Genomic DNA, 16595 nt, shown 5'->3' with positions numbered 1-16595 from the left:
TGAGATGGTGCATTTATAATTACAATCTTAGTCAAAAGCACACACGTGACACCACAATTTGGCTAATCATTCTCATAGCTGTCAAGTTCCGAAAAACTATGGTTTAAAAGAGCAGCACCTACGGCTTCTCCCCCTTCCCCAAGCCGGGTAGTGACTCTCCCCGTACAAGAGGCCAACATCTCTCCCGGCTTTCCCTTTCCATCTCTGGACCTCATAACAAGAAGACAGGGTAAAAACTGACGGGGAAAGTGAAGGTTAACATAACTTGATAACCCTAAAGTTGAACGAAAAATTAATATTTCAAAGGCTGCGTTTTGAGTTTATGGCTGCAATTTTCTCGATCAACCCATTTTCAACTACCCGGTGTCTAATGTGCTCGTATGTTTGCCTGGTATGCCCTTCACTGGATAGGAATGCCAGTTGTTCCAGGTAGTGAAATTTTTATTTGGCTTCAATGGTTTCGTATGTGAGGTGGCCACCCCATTCTCTCCCATCACTGCACTGTTGACCTTGCAGCAGTTGGCCTTCAAGAACCACCTCCCGATCTGTTTGATATCTGCCAAAACATTTTAAATTGGTTGATCCAATCACTACTGCATCATTTGCATGTTACAGCTGGGACCACCTTAGTTTTCCATGGGGTTCTTACAACATGTATTGCTGTAAATAACACAATTATCCCTAGATTCATGACGTCTGGCCCCTTTGGACCTGGATTTTCAGGTGTGTATTATTTCCTTGTTTCTTCAGTGTTGCTTTCTCAGTGTGGGAGCTCATAGTCTCTGTTGGGTTAAGTAGCGTCCACTGATTTTTGCCCACCTGAAGCCATTCTTCTGGGGCCATCTCTGCACAGACTACTTCCAACTGACAAGTAGCACCAGGCCTTCCACAAAAGTAACTGGGCAAGTAATGATGGTGTATTCTTCCCTTCAGTTGTGAAGCAGAGTCTGGGCCCTTTTTGTTCCAGCTCGATGACCACAACATCGTTGAATGGGAGGAGGGTGCTTATTGCTGCCTTAACTTAATTTCCACCTCTGAACTTGGACTAAAGATGGAAACCACCAAACTGCTTGGAAGTCTGCACACTCTACAGTGTTCTAAGCAGTTTGATAGTTTGGGCGAGTAATATCAGGAACGGCGACTAGATGGCACAAGATGCCGTTCAGTTCAAAGGATTTATCCCTATTCCACTCTCCGCAGTATTCAGAGCTTACTCAGTGAGTGGGTCCCATCGGTAACGGGTCCCATGGTGTCTGGCATACTATAGCCCAGTAGTACTTGGAGACAACTTTCTGTGGCATTTACGAAGAGAGGAGGAACGCACACACATACCTTCCACTGCATAGCCACAAAAGGTCCCCCAGAGTTTAGAGCTGTGGCGGGGGTGTACAGTGCTCCCTTCGCAGCTGCCCACGAGATGGCTTGCTTAAAGAACTTCAATGCTATTCCTGCGGCTACGGCTCTAACTTCCTGGTAACTCTGAATCCTCAATCACCAGATTAGCCTGGTGTTAGATTATTATTTTGACTAAGTTGCTACAGCTTGATGTTCAGGTGGTGGCGAGTTGGAATGTTTTTCACTTTACATGAGCCTGCTGGCACTAGAGGGACCCGAGTATACTCGCACGCAATGCCATTGTCCAAGAAACCTCTTTGTTGCGGAGTAATTTCAAGAATAAAACCAAGCAGTTTTTTTGTTTTTTTTTCAATCTGTTCTTTGCAAAACTTGATGGCATAGTTAGGAGGTTGCAGCGTCCCCTGTAGTCCCACAGTGACGATATTTGAATGCAGCTCTTAGACCAGAGCATTGCGTGAACACTCCATTTGGGCTTGCGATAATCAATAGCCTGACAAGCATTCGGGTAGTGGCTCATGTCCAATCACTGCAATGACGACAATAAGTGAACCTTAACAATATCTGGAGCTCGGCGTGCGTCCTGTGCTTTGCCAACCCCAGAGCGTGGCTATGATCAACATTGGCGGCATATAACCGGCTCCATATCACGTGGCCGCTTGTTCTGGTTGCAAGTTGAGAAAAAAATGCTGCCCTTTCTTTTTTTCTGCAACTATTATTGGACAAGGAGACAAACTAACACGTGTTTCATAGGTTATAAACGTTGGGCACTCATTTTAAGTGGTATCTTTAAAAGTACAAACATTTCTGCACCAATCCCTTAAAGTTTGGGATCACTGTACCTGACAGACATGCCAGTGTCAGAGGCAGGGCAAGCTCTAGCAGTGATACTACGAGCATTAGTTGGTTATAGTGCAAGTAACAGTTAGCCACTCTTCAGTGCTGTGGCACTAACAAGTACCAGTGCAAACAACCCAACAGTCAGAGACAAAGAAAAGGGCAGAGCCTAAGGGCTTGCTAATGATGACGTAATGCACAGCTGACAACTGATACAGTACTTAAAGAATAAGCAAATGTCATGTTTACAAAAACCCAAGACTGAGGAAAAACCAAACCAAAATGGGAAAATGACGCATACTGACTGCTAAAAATGGCACTTCTACAGCGGGGGGGATCGGTGGCCAAGTGTGTTAGCGCACCGTGGTTTGGAGCACATGGAGAAGAAGCTAGCGCTGCAAAACTTGGGGATCCTTGATTCAGTCCCCACCCCTGCCCGTTTCAATCTGGATGAGCATTGTACCAGCATACGGTCATATATCACTACTGCACACTGCACGTTAAAGACAACAGGTTAGCATTTATACTGCACTGGCTAAATCTACAGCGTAAACCAGTGTCACCGGACCTCTATAGGCTCGTTCACGCAGTTCCATTGACCGCGTTGCATCTTGTCTAGTGTCAATGGCACGAACACACTGGATTGTATTTTGCTTGATGGCCTGCCCCGTCCAGCCCAGACTAGCAGTCTTCTTTTCAAAAAGGCAGTGTAGGTGTGAACCAATGCCCCATGTGGTTGGGGCTTGATGTACTGGGGGCAACATATAAATGGGGGATCAACGTGCGCAGGAACCTTATGTATGCTACCCCCCCCTCCCCCCCTCTTTTCCTTTTATCTGTTAGTTACAGGTTTTAGTACATTTTGATGTCATGATGGCGCTTAAGACGAGGACAAAAGGGAGACTAGACAACACGGAGAGCTACTTCAACTGATTTATTTTGAAAAAAGGGGGGGAACATTGAACGTTGATTGTCCTTGTCTTAAGCACCATCATGACGTCAGATTCCCAGTACCAACTAGCCCAACAATCTGCATTATTTCGTTTTAGTACAGTTTAGTTTTAGTAAAGCTGGCTAATAAAGTGAAATGGTAATTATTATTCTCAGCTGCTACACAAAAAGCCAGTACTTCTTTCTTTCCTTTTTTATGTTGCACAATGGCCTTGCAGATGTCAACAAAGTGCTAAAACCTTAAGGCAGGGGCTCTACACTGACCGCCAGCACATCGCAGATGCAACATGCCGATCCTTCATCTACACGAGTGTGAAATCGTACGGCTTAAACTGGTCCCTGAATGCAGCAACAGTCGACACTTCCTCCTCCTTTGTTGCACTGCAGTTCCTCCAGTCGGCCATGTGGGGCAAGTTCAAGACCTCTTCACAGGCAAGCACCTCCCTCCCAAACTGCAAAGGAAACTGCTTCCGAATCCTGTGCAACAGCCTGACTCCCTGAAACTCCATGTAGAAGTAAGGGCGGCCCGGATCCATGATCTGACGCAGGTTAGAGTTCTGCGGTATCTCGTCCAAGTCGACCCCGACAGACTTGCCATAGTCGACCAGCACGGACATGAGTCCCGGCATGAGGGTCTTTGCCACAGGAACCACCTGAATCTGAAGGTGAGAACTCCTGTAGTTCCGTTCGAAGTACACCGGGCATTTGCCTACAGACTTGTAGTAGCCCCGAAGGCAATCCTTGAACTTGTTGATCTCTTCCAGGGTGTCTTCGTCCACCTCAACCGTGCTCTGGTGGTGTCCTATGGGAAGGATGAGCACGTGGTCCGGAGTGAGGGCGCCCTTGGCGAGTGCGAGGTAGCAGCTCTCGCCGATGCTTATGACGAGCTGCTTCTCGACCTCGGGGCTCGCCAGGCAGAACCAGCAGGGACCTTTCGGCTCCGGAGGCGGCCGCTTCTGACGTGGCTCCCCGCCGTCACGGGACCTTTTCTTTCCTTTCTCTGGCCCCGGCGCCAGGTCGTAGAAGAACTGCTTGGCCTTCTCGAGCTTCAAGTCTTCCTCCGTGAACTGAAAAGGACACTCCGTGATGTCGGCCGGTTGCTTCACAAGCTCCGCGTTGGAGAGGTCCGCCATCGGCACTATCGAAAACGCGTACAGCCACTTGGCCTTGGACGTGTTGCCCACAGATGCCAGGGAGATGAATCGCGTGGCGTGGCGCGCGGGCTCTCGAAGCACCTTGTGGTTCCTGTACGGTAACCGCTCGTAGTAGGTTTCGGGAGACGACGTGAAGTGGTATCTGGGGCGGAGAAAGTAAGCGAGGAGCGCTATCACGTCTGATTTTTCACCGTTGTCGTGTTCGGGAGCCGTGTGAGCGTATTTGCTGATATCTTTTGGCCACTGCGAGGAGAGGAACAGATCGACTCCTCGCTGGCCAGTGCTTTCCATGATCGGCAAAAGGAAGTCTAAGGCGTCTTTCTTGGTGAAAGCGGTCTTGGTGCTTTTGCCGTCCGAGCTCTGCACACCGGAAAAATAAGCCACTTTGAGTCCCGATGCCCCCGTGAAGACACCTCTCGTGCCGAGGTGGACGACGTTTTCGCAAAGGTTTCCGTCGGTCGCTGCGATCTTCTCGTCAACAGCACCGCCCGGAGTGGGACCCAGGATGTAGGTTAAGAGGGGAACTTTGCTGGCTCCCGACATGTATGCTTCCCATTCTGACGAACCTGAACCGAAGAAGTCGCCAACGCACACCAGCATTTCGAACGGACCACTCTTTTTGTTCACCGTAGCCACTCGGTCGAAAAGTTTGCGGAACTGCCCGTTCACGTCACCGCACAACAAAAGCTTCAGTGGTGACCCCATGGCTGGTGATAACGCTTTCAGCTGTTTCAGCTTCTATGAAACATCAACGACGTATATTTGAAAATACCATTATGTAAAAATTATGCGGAAAACTCCGAAGCCCGATAAAAAATCGTACACAAATATCAAAGTGGATTGGATTGGATACTAACTTCAAAGCTCTTAATGGACACTTGAGCACATTGTAGCCACCTTCAGGATGTGAATCCGCCATTTTCCGAATTCCCCATTCCAGAACTTTTGGTGCGCACTGTAATGCGCGCACGGAGCATGTGATCATGTGCTTGCTGCACTGTACAAGCGCTAAAGCTCGCTGTTGCTTGTGTGGCCTGCGCGCGCCGACTCATAATCATATTAAAGGTGAGAGGGGTAAGGAGTTAACAACTAAACTTGACTATACACAAGAACATGTCTGCTTTCTGTAACAGTATTGCAAAGAAGGCAAAGAATGATTGTCTTCTACAAGTACTTTTTAGAAGGGGAAGCAATTTTCTGTGCGGAACAGATATTCATGTCCATAAAATTATGTTTCAACCCTATTTCGTCTGTTTACCATTAGCACCTGTTTGACTGTTGCCATAACAACACGTGTTTTGGTAGCAATTCGGCCTATTGCATTTATAAGGAAAACCAAGAGGGGCTCAGGATGGGTCCAAGACTATGTAAAAGTAATAAAAGGTAGGTGCATTTCCTTTTATTTTTCTTCGTTCTTGCTGCATATTTCATACTTGCATATGAGTTCTCCTAACATGCGCTCAAACTCATCAGCAATTTAAATAGTACCAGACTTTATAATGAGACCCAGAACAAACTTTTTTTGAGCTTCATCTTGCCAAACTTACCAAGTCTCAGAGCAAATCTGTTGTTAATATACTGCGACACTTACAACTCCGAGAACAAACTTTTTTACAACGTTCATCAGACAAAAATAAAACTGGTTGCTTTGCTGTTTTTTTTTTTTTTTTTCCAGACACATCACTCTTCTAATGATTGGACTAGACAATGCTGGGAAAACATCAACAACCAAACATTTGCTAAGAGGTATGGAAAGAAAAAAAAAAATTGGATAGTTTCTATTGGTACAGTATTAAGAGCATCAAACTTGAAGCACCCGTGAAACATTCATTATTTATTGGAGATGATTCGAGTAAAAAAGTGTAATTAGGGAAACTTGCGGAACAATTAGAAGATTTCGGTAAGTACTGAAAACTGATGGAAGGGGCACGTGATTTCTTCTAGCAGGAGAGATGATGATTTGCAGCAGCCATCATCCCGTTTGGAGCAGATACCAACATATATGTTTGCACGTCGCATGTGAAAACTAAATAAGTAAATCTTTGCTAATATTTTAGGGTTTATCGTTGATAATAAAGAATATTGCTTTTTATGTTTTGCAATATATAATACGTAGAGATGGTCATAAAAAGTACAAAATAGACACACAACTTTCTTTTTATAGATAAGGTTCAAGTCAGACTAGGCTCCATTTAATATGGAAATTAAAAAGAAAAAAATGACCGCATCTCCACGTGGTGAATGATGTTGATTGGGGCGAAGCTCTGGTGGTGCTGATGATACTGATTTTATTGTTCATAGCAGGGATGGGCAAAATACATGCAAATATGTATCAAAATACAAATACAAAATAGTTCATCAAAAATTTAATTACAAATCTAATTACATTTCCAAAAAATCATTTAAGTACAAGATACAAATACAACCAAATGTATTTGGTCTCCCTACAAATACTTTTCCAAATACATTCCTCAAAATTTGCGTCAGCGACTTCAGGGCACCTGCAACGGGTTTCTGGGTATCTCATTTTAATTTTGCATAGCACACTCGGTAGTTAGGGTGCGAGGCTCTAGTAACGTAATAGAAATATGATCACAAAAAAAAAATGTAATCAGCTTGGACGTAATAGGTGAAAAAAGTACAGAGCTTCAAGCAGCATTTTTTGTCAATTACATTTTGGTATAGACCAACAAAGAACCGAGACAACCAAGACGCGCAGCACTAGCTACAGAATATTTTATTGTTGCAATTCGCACCAGTTACAAAAATCTGGACGACCCGCGCATTTAGAATGTTCCAGGCAAAAATATGGATGGAAATCTGGCTGGAAAGCATCACAAGTTGTCACAGGCACTTATTTAGCCAGCCTGCCTGCGAACGTCGATTTCGTCACTATTCTTGCCCTGGACTAGCACCGTAACCACAAAGTCACTAAACGCCTGTGCTTAATTGAGAGACACTGCATTCGATGCAGAACGTAGTTTTCTTCCTGCTCTGGACCGTGACGATGAATTTGAGGGATGTATTTTCGCCCACAAAAGTGTATTTAATTACAATTGTATTTGAAATACCCACATTTTAGTATTTAAATACACACGTCAAATACATTATCCAATTTGTAATTAAATACAAATGCAAAATACACAAAGTATTTAAAATACGTATTTCAAATACTTGTATTTGAAATACTGCCCATCCCTGGTTCATAGGTAGTGCTTATGATGCTGTTTTTTTTTTTTTTATTGCTCATAGGTAGTGCTGAGTTCCGGGTTGCGTTTCGACTTCATTTATTACTGCTTTATGGTCGGCGAAATGCAGGGCCAGTGGTTCTTCTAGCGGATCAGCTCGGATCCGCTAGAAGCCGCGGGAATGCATCTCCATTGCTTAAGTCAACGGTCCATGTCAGAGAGAGGATGTGTGGTATGGAACGTGGTTACGCATTTGAGCATATGACCGCAGCGCCCTCTCGTCTATAAACGTTAAGACAATGCATGCAAAGTTTAACGCGATTATATACGCATTTGACCACAGCACCCTCTCCTGTATAGACGCTGAGTGGCTACATGCAACGTTTCATCCATGACAACCCCAGCTCTTGAGTTACTACCACATCTCAGAGCCCCCTACTCGTCCCGCAGTCGCGATGGACTAGAAATCCATTGGTGTCTCCCCGCACAGGTTTGAATCCTGTTGACTGCACAAACATTTTTTCTTTTTTAAGAAGACAGATGGGATGGCAATCGATGTGAGCACGGATGCCGGACAAGGCTAGACCCTAAGGAGCTTCACCCCTAAAAAAAGTCATTGCTGAAAAAAGAATTATAGCAAGACACTTCAGTTCAGATAAAGCATCTTCCCCTCTCCCCTTTTGTGCTCATAGTTTATGTAGCATAATTTATGTAAAATTCCTGCAAAAACTGGCATACTCGCTCAAATGCTCATCCATGAAGATGTGTTACACTAAGTTCTATGAACCAATGAAACCCAAGATTCTAATATCATAAACTGCAAATATCACTACACAAATATTATAAAAAATTAAAGTTGCACTTTAAAAGTGAGGCTCCTCTAACACTGCAAGAGCTAGAAGCATTGGAGCTGGGGTTTAGTCAAAGTCTGGTGCCCCTTCGATCGACTGGTGAGCGGGAACTACCTGACTTACCAAATATTGGCCTGCATTTTTTTTTTTCTTTCTTGGCTATGGTATTTAAAACAGGAGGTCGACTTACACGATCAAGACCAAAAAAAATCCACCTGTAATAGCACTGAGCAAAATTTCCGAGACCACAATGTGCCCCAGGTGCTCTCCTGCGTTAGCCGCTGCTCCTAGCACACCGATGCAAAGCAGAGGAACTCAACACACAGGGATGAAGGTTGACCAGGCATGCGATCGAGATGTCAATCAAGTGATTTCATCGGGAGTATGAGACCCTAGTTCTGTCTAATCCCAGCGGCCGCCATACCTCCATTTTATGAATTTTTCTCCAAATGCCTAACTCCGTGACTCTGCAGACGTCGCGGCATTGTATCGTCTGCAAGTTCAGATTATGACGCTGCCAGCGCGGTCGACGAGCGCTTTTGTGCTACACAAGTTTAATGTAGCTTCCACGGTGCTGCATCACAGCACTGCCGCAAGAGGTCGTCTTTGTCTTGCGTCTAGTCTCACTTGCACGCACTCGCATATGTGAGCGAGAGCTCCGACAGAGACTGAGCACTGCAGAATCTACGCTAGCCTCGACAACGTGGCACAAGATAGTTCCCACCCAAGGGCGGCAAGATACATGCATGTCCCATTTTCCTTCTGAAGCATCAAACAATATGTTTGTTGTTGTTGTTGTTGCTAGGCTTAAGCTTATCTTGGCGCAGGTCTAGGGCAATTGGTTTAGTAAAAATTGCACTTTGGCGCGACATGTAGCAGACATGCATTCATGGAGAAAAATGGTGCAGCACTTCCATCACCCTAAAAAATTTAATATAAAATATTTAGAAATCATTGAAAAGCTAGATATGTATGGAAAGGAAGAAAAACGACAAGACAGCACACTGTTTCTTGTACCAGCATGAATGAACTCCCATGGCCGAAAAACGATGAAACCCCAGATATTTCTCTCAACTTTTGCTTTACGCGAGTGCAGAGTCTCCAGAGGACGTGGTCCCGACGGTGGGGTTTTCAAGCGTCCAGCTAGAGCGAACCAGATTTCGGGTGACACTGTACGACCTCGGAGGCGGGGCCAGAATTCGGAGTATCTGGAGCAACTACTACGCCCTGGCCCACGGAGTTGTGGTGGTCGTGGATGCCTCCGCCGTCGACCGAGCTGAGGAGTGCCGCCAGGCCGTGTCCGAAGTGCTGGGCGACCCACGCATAAGTGGCAAACCAGTCCTCGTGTGAGTGTGCACTGTTACACTACCACGCTTCCATACACGCTTAAACATGGATTGCATGCAACACTATGCTGCAGTACACGTGGATGTTCCCAATAGCTGATGGCCCCAAAGGAATACCTGTACTACGTCAAAATTCACACAATAGAGGGAACAGATGTAGCATAAAAGAGCAACCAGCTGCTACCTATTCACAACTCCCCTGGCATGCATTTGATCAGCTGTCCTCCGTTTCACATTTCGGCTGCCAGGGCACATTGGTTTTTGTTGCACATTTGGATAGGCAGTGGCTCCCCACTTCTCTCCCTTGCATCTTTTCCGCCAGGTGGCGTCGCCTCCTCTGGAGCTGTCAATAGCTCTATGGTAGTTTTAGAAGAAAAGGGAGGTCTGTCAATTGTTCAGCCATGCAATGACAAAACATTGTAAAAGATTCATGCTGGAGGCAAAATAACTGAAGGTCTTCCACACACAAAAAGGAGTCAAACTGCGGAGATGACTGCATTGTACAAAACAATTGTAACATCAGGAATGTAGTTTACCTGGAAATAATCCTTATTGCATCCCACAGAGCACGTCTTATGCAATTCCTTCCACTACTCTTTCAGACTGCTCAACAAACAAGACATTGAAAACGTTGTGGACGAAATAGAGATGTGTTCGTTGCTTGACCTGGAGAACATTGTCAACCAATTCAAGTGTCCCACCAGAGTAGTGAGTCTTTGCCTCCTTTCTTACAATCCTATTTCCTGCATCTGTTGTCTATTCAGTAAAGTATCTTGCCAAAAAGGAAAGTATGTGGTGACGGGAAAGGTATTGCCCGATTCAGATTTCAGAACAATGATATACTATTCCTAATTTAGAGCACATTGGCATCTTCATATTATAGTATGGCACAGCATTAGTAAGATGACAGTAGCAAAAGCATGGTCCTCTAATAAAACATTTGGGAAAGCATTATTATCAGTATTGCAGTCCTGCAACAATGAAGCTAAAGGTACCCTAAAATAAGTCAAATACATTTAATTGTAAGCTCACAGTCCTATTCCTAATCACTAACTTTGGTGTTGTTTATCCATGAACAATACATTAGGGAATGCACATAATACAGTAGACTCGCAATAATTCAAACTCGGATATTTCATACTTTCGGTTAATTCAAACCAATTGAAAAATGTTGGGTTTCCCGCTATGTTTTCAATGCATCTATAGGCTGCTTAGTTCAAACAGCATTTCTGCCTCATTCATACTGCTGATCGCGGCAGGTTAGCCCCGCTGAGTGCGCTTCTCACCCAGCACCTGTGAACTACGGGAAAGCAATACCCACAAAGCTCGCGATCATTGCTTTTCCACAGTATGAGGGTGCACGGTGAGAAGCGCACTCGATGGGAATAACGCACTGCGATTATGCAAGCAGAACTGTCCTGAAAATATGCTTTCATTATTTATGCTTGTTTTTATTCTTCTGAGGGGGTTAAACATACAGCAAGCAGATTTCTAGATTCCTTCGATTACGATAGCTGGGCGTCCCTTTGGGTTTACTCTTATATAAAATCTGTCATTTACATGCCACCCCAATGTAGGCACTGGACTTTCTGAGGCCACGGTTTATAGATATAGTTATATTAAAACAAACCGAGCTTAGAAGTGGACAAGTGGAAGGTTGGGACCAACCTTTACGAGTTCAGCTGAATTTTTCTTTAAACATGCTACACGGTAATGAAAATCTTTGAGAAACTACTATTCAATATTTGATTCGAAAATATGACCAAAACTACTATTTGCTTTGAACTTAGCAATTGTTTTATGTGTGTGCCTGCTTATAAATAGGCCTGTGTAAAGGAAAGTGTAAAAAATCTTCTTGATGTGTAGTTATCCCTATAGCAAATCGCTGCTTTGCCTCACATGATATTCAGATGAATTTCTGATAATTCAAACTTCTCATATTTTAGACTAAAGTCTGTAGATCCCTGGATTTTGAATTAATGAGAGTCAACTGTAATAAAATAATATAAAAGGGAAAATATCAGAGCCTTGAGGTCAACTCCATTCTACATTTCAGCCCGTCGTAATTCCTAGGCACTGTTATTGCAGCAGATAAAATTCTTCATTCACTTTTGCATTGCTGAGGTAGGTATACTGTGCAGCATTTAGCCCAAATAGAACATTGATGCTTTTTCGCATTTTAGTCAGACCGGTTAGTGTCAAATACTAAACGTTCCCGATAAAGTTAGGTGGAGCCTCTTCGGGTAAAGTTTGTTAAGACCTAAGAGGCCTTAATAAAGATAATTATTTTGCAATACCCAATACCTGTGATCGCAGCCATCCAGACATACAGGGGAAATTGAAAATGCTGGCAATTTCTTCTTTGAGCTAAATCTGTTGTGCTCTGCCTAACTCGTCCTGCCTCTTTATACTTTCCACACGCTCTTTCTAAAAGGAAACTAGCTGTGCCAGGTTCAAAAATCGTAAGCGGAAAAAGGACCCAGGAATTGACAAGGGGTTCCAGTGGATTTTGGATCATATCAGCAGAAACTTCCAAGACCTCCAAAGTCGGGTTGAAGCAGACACGGAACTGCAAAGGCTGAGAGAAGCCAAAGAGCAAGAGGAACGCCTCAAGAGGGTGCAGAAGGCCAGAGAGGACAGGTCTGCAACAGTGTCTCGGTTTCTCGACATTTGGATATCTGCCTTTGCAGGTATGATTACTGATCCAAAACCTAATTTCTCAAATGTGCATAGGGCAAAAGCGGCAAACACTGGACAAAGAACCTCAGTTGAAGAAGATGACAGAAATGGCAACAAAATGACCGATCTCAATTACGACCACGAGCAAGCAGGGGCACGCGACTCTGACTTCACGCAGGTTGGTAACCTTTTGATCTTCCAGATATTTTCCAAGAAGCTGTCTCAAGACATGCTTTGTCTTGAATCTCAATTTTCCTTTATGTGCTTCGCTCTTGTCACACTAATAATCTCTCCCTCTCCCTCTTCCTCTTCCAGCGCTCCGCTGAAGAGGTTGAAAAAACTGAAGCAAGAATTGACACGCCAGACGGTGCAGTTATAATCAACGTCCATCCTGCCCAAAGAGAGGAGAGCTCAAACTCATCAAAGACTCGCAGTTCTTCGGCCATCCTTTACAACAAAGGCTATGAGCTTGCCGATTTTGTTTCCGAGCCATCTAAAACACATTTGACCCAAGTCGACACATAAATAAAACTTCAAATTTTTTTTAAGCAAAATGAGCCACAAGGTTTTAAAATCATGCAAGGGGAAGATGTGGGGAGGCAAGTAGGGAGCTTCTTGTGAAGTAATTTTGTAGAAGATGGCTACTTAAATCTCATATTTCTAAAGTGCAAGTGCATTCATATGCCAAAAAAGTAGCTCAAAAATATCATCTACCCGAATGAAGTAGTCTATAAATGCTGTACAGGTTACCCTATTTTAAATCCTGTCCCAGATCTATGGGGGCTCCAAGATTAGGCTCACACTGAAAGATGAGATGAGTGTTCACTTAAACCTATAGTCAATTCAATGTTTAATTCACAGCAACTATTAAAAAATATTGGATTGAAACAGGTCTGATACAACCCTTATTAAAACACAATTATTCGCTGTAAAAGAAATTGACATTCTTTAATCGAGTGTTTTGGCTGCCCACTGGCACTTGGCTCCAGTTCTTCATGTTGACTCCATGAAGGTTTCAATTCCTGAAACCATGTCCAGTACAGCCTCTGGGGCACCTTGAGAAGAAACATACCCTCGAACAGCTTGCAGTGCTTTTTGGGCCATCAAAAAGTCCCGCGCTTTTTCTCCAGATACACGTCCAGTCCGGGAATCTGTTCCAGACAGTCGTCGGGAAGTTTTCTCAGCAGCCTCAATGATATTTTCTGTTAGAAGACTAGCTTCTCGAGCATCAACAAACTGTCGGTTTGACAAACTCCTGTGGGCTAAAGCTGTAGCCTCATTTTTTTCTGCAGTAACGGTCACCGAGTGTAGGGGAGAGGAAACATCCTCAACAAGGGTTAGAGAACCCACTTCAGTGGGACAGCCATTTCCCAAAGTCGCCACCTGCAAAGCAGAGAAATTAACATCCACCACTTCCTCAGAATTGACAGATGATAGGCAAGGACTTTCCTCCACAGACACATGGTCAACTGTTCCAACAGAGTCCTTAACAAGCGCGGAACTCATTATCAGATTGTCTTTGCACAGTCCAGTTGTTAAGGGGACACCGTCTTCCTCCATGGACGAGTTCACTGCCTCCTCTGCAAAAGGCCCGTTGAATGAATGTCGACAGAGATCTATAACCTGTAGAGTGCCTTCCCCAGCCACCGAGGTTTTGCAGGTCACCCGACGTTCAGCATCTACCACTGCCAATGACACATTCGAATCTGGGAAACCTGCCTGGAGAAAAGCCTTTGCGATCTGATCTTTCTCAACTTGTTCCCAGAGAGAATGCAACATGAAGCTGGTGTCGAAGAGAGTCAGCTTCCGCGCAGCAGGGACTTCTCCTTCTTCGGTTAACAGCAGTACCTTCTGTGTGAACAGCTGCTGGTAGTTCTCCCTTAGCAGCGGAATGATCCCCTGTTGCAGAGGCTGGAGCTTGGCTGCAGCCGCAGGAGGCCAGAAGTCTACTTTGAGATTCGAAAGGGTCAAGAGCTTGTGCTCGTCACACATGTCCACCAAAAACAAGACTTTCCGGCCCTGCTGCTTGAAGTGCTCGTTGAACACGACCATGACGTCTTCAAAAACTTCCCGGGTCATGAGGCCCGTTTGACTGCTCCGGTAAATGATGGGTGCTTCCTTGTTCTTTAGGCACACAGGGTGCTTGGATTTCCCGATAACCACAAGTTGCAGCTTGTCGCTAGAACTCCAGTTTGCAGCCACAAACACCGTGACCTTCTCCGTGTTGTAGCGACCCTGTTCTTCGAGGGACCGGTGCATCTTTTTGGGAATGTTGCGGTAGGAGAGAGAGAACTCGTCTCCGTTGAAGACATCGTCCCTAGAGTACCCCTCGACCATCTGCGGCAGCAGTTTACTGGCCCAATCTTGCATGGCATTGGTCACGACGGCAGAGTCCAGACGGCGCTTTTTCTTCAAGAACTTTTCTAAGTACCCGTTACTTGCGGGAAAGTCGGTGTACCCGTGGTTTTGAGCGCACTTCTTTGCTTCTTTCCGTAAAATTTCGACGTTGATCGGATGGCTGTTTTGTACGCATTTGAAAATAAAATGTTCAATGTCACAGTCGACCTCGGGATATCTTGAAAAAGACGATATCCTGTGGCACTCTAGATTTGTTTTTTGTGCTGCAGCAATATACTTTTCTTTATTCTTTAGTATCATGGCTACTGTCGACTTGTTGCAAATGTCGAATTCTTTCATAATAGAAGTGTACGAGGCTTGCCGTTGAGCAGCCTCGATAATCTTAAGCTTAGTTTGAAGAGATATTTTACATTTCTTTCCTTTCTGAGACATGTTTAAAGTTTGTCGTAAGAATTTATATGCAGCAAAATGCAAGCGGCTAACTAATTATAAGGCCTGATTATAGCTTTTTTTTTTCTTTGTTTCTTTTCGGTCAAGAAATGAAGTTATGGTTGTGTGATTGTTCTGCACGATTTTCTTCTTTAATTTATTTAGCTGGAGATATTTGAGCAAATCTTGTCACCGGATAAAATGCAAGCTTCAAAGTCGCCGCTTAGTCTCCTCCAGACCTTTGAAGAATTCCTTGTTGTTAGGATCCAAAGACACGGCCTTTTCCATGTCCAGCAGTGCGGTGCTGAAACAACCTGGAATGGTAGCAGAGCGATGAGCTAAGTCCTAACTCCAATTCAGAAGACATGCATCAACAAATCTCACTCAAAATTTAAAAAAAAAGAAATGTGACTGACGGTTTTTTAATAACGATAATAATCCCTGGAGAAGGGGAACAAAGGCCAAACACAACTCTCCAAACACAGCTTTGTCCCTCTTGTCCAGCTCGCTTGTCCTTTGTCCCCCTTGTTCAGGGATTATGATCGTTCTTCTTGTCCAGCTCACTTGCACCTTTGCATTAACTGCATCATTCATCATGACGGTTTTCTTTCTTTAGTCTTTTTTTTACCGAACCAACACTGACTTACCCATTCTGTAGTGCACAGTGCCCCGATTGTAATAAGCTGCCGCTAAGCAGTCGTTGTATTTCAGCGCTTCTGTGTAGTCGTCCACAGCTTCGTCAAATTCAATCAGCCTATAATGAATGTGTCCACGGTCATTGTACGCCAGTGCTAGTTCATGTCGCCTGCAAGTAGAAAGGTATCCCCTACTGTGATCGCTCGTACCAAAGTCGTGCTACCAAGGATAAATTCTATGGGTAAAGCTAAAAATATCACATTATCGAGCCTGTGATGTTTGGACGCCTATCTCGGCCTCAGGATAGCATCAGTCATCCATAGAATCAGTCATCTCGTCTCCGAAAATAATAAGGCTTCTATTGGCGTCTAACGGCATTACCTTTGCTTGAGCTGAGCCCTCCGACTCGGTGGAAGGCGGTCATCGGTGCTTCCTGCCAACTCTTGCAAGGAATGATACTCGGACAATTTCGCGTCGATCAGATCGTCGAGGCGAAGCTTGGCTTCGTACTTTGATGTAATTGTTTCGGTTCCTAGATCCATGCGATGTCAAGCAGTTTCCCCAACAAGATTATTCTCGATATTTGTGGTCTCGGAGACAGAAATAGTTCAGAATAGCTTATAACACGGGAACCACGGCATAACCACCACGCCACCACGGGAATAATTTGAGTGCCAAATTACACCATAGCCAAATGGTTTTAGGGTTTTAGGATTGTCTTCGGTTGAATGCCTCATAATAAGCCAACATCAGCCTCAAGAAAGTGCTAGGAAAAACAAAACCGCTCGCAAAACTGCTTCAAACTAGCTAAGC

General features: G+C 44.5%; 4 protein-coding genes across 7 annotated transcripts; 1 reads left to right on the top strand and 3 right to left on the bottom strand.

Moving 5' to 3' along the window:
- Positions 1-2546: 2546 nt before the first annotated feature.
- Positions 2547-5212, bottom strand: LOC115312882 (CWF19-like protein 1). The gene has a single exon (XM_040209317.3). The coding sequence runs from the start codon at positions 4998-5000 to the stop codon at positions 3444-3446; it is 1557 nt and encodes a 518-aa protein (XP_040065251.1). The 5' UTR covers positions 5001-5212; the 3' UTR covers positions 2547-3443.
- On the top strand, positions 5199-13615 carry LOC115324238 (ADP-ribosylation factor-like protein 13B). Of its 4 annotated transcripts, none has more exons than XM_040209320.3 (7): positions 5206-5360; positions 5971-6041; positions 9431-9680; positions 10283-10388; positions 12115-12320; positions 12414-12537; positions 12675-13615. In XM_040209320.3, exons 2-7 carry the CDS (start codon positions 5987-5989, stop codon positions 12882-12884), a joined length of 951 nt encoding a protein of 316 aa, XP_040065254.1. In that variant the 5' UTR covers positions 5206-5360; positions 5971-5986; the 3' UTR covers positions 12885-13615. The 4 variants fall into 4 exon arrangements, with proteins under 4 accessions (XP_040065253.1, XP_040065254.1, XP_029840613.2 ...); XM_029984753.4 differs by having other exon boundaries at positions 5206-5369; XM_029984751.4 differs by lacking the exon at positions 5206-5360 and adding an exon at positions 5486-5678.
- LOC121832869 (tigger transposable element-derived protein 6-like) lies at positions 13282-15149 on the bottom strand. The gene has a single exon (XM_042291770.1). The coding sequence runs from the start codon at positions 15147-15149 to the stop codon at positions 13353-13355; it is 1797 nt and encodes a 598-aa protein (XP_042147704.1). The 3' UTR covers positions 13282-13352.
- Positions 14920-16510, bottom strand: LOC115312886 (tetratricopeptide repeat protein 32). The gene is made up of 3 exons (XM_029971826.4): positions 16164-16510; positions 15794-15951; positions 14920-15460 (listed from the first exon to the last, which is right to left on the bottom strand). Exons 1-3 carry the CDS (start codon positions 16322-16324, stop codon positions 15357-15359), a joined length of 423 nt encoding a protein of 140 aa, XP_029827686.4. The 5' UTR covers positions 16325-16510; the 3' UTR covers positions 14920-15356.
- Positions 16511-16595: the final 85 nt, after the last annotated feature.

The sequence above is a fragment of the Ixodes scapularis genome, unplaced genomic scaffold (genome assembly GCF_016920785.2).
Source record: "Ixodes scapularis isolate PalLabHiFi unplaced genomic scaffold, ASM1692078v2 PGA_scaffold2__306_contigs__length_199485367, whole genome shotgun sequence".
NCBI classification, from domain to species: domain Eukaryota; kingdom Metazoa; phylum Arthropoda; class Arachnida; order Ixodida; family Ixodidae; genus Ixodes; species Ixodes scapularis.
This window is presented reverse-complemented; position numbering and strand designations above follow the sequence as displayed.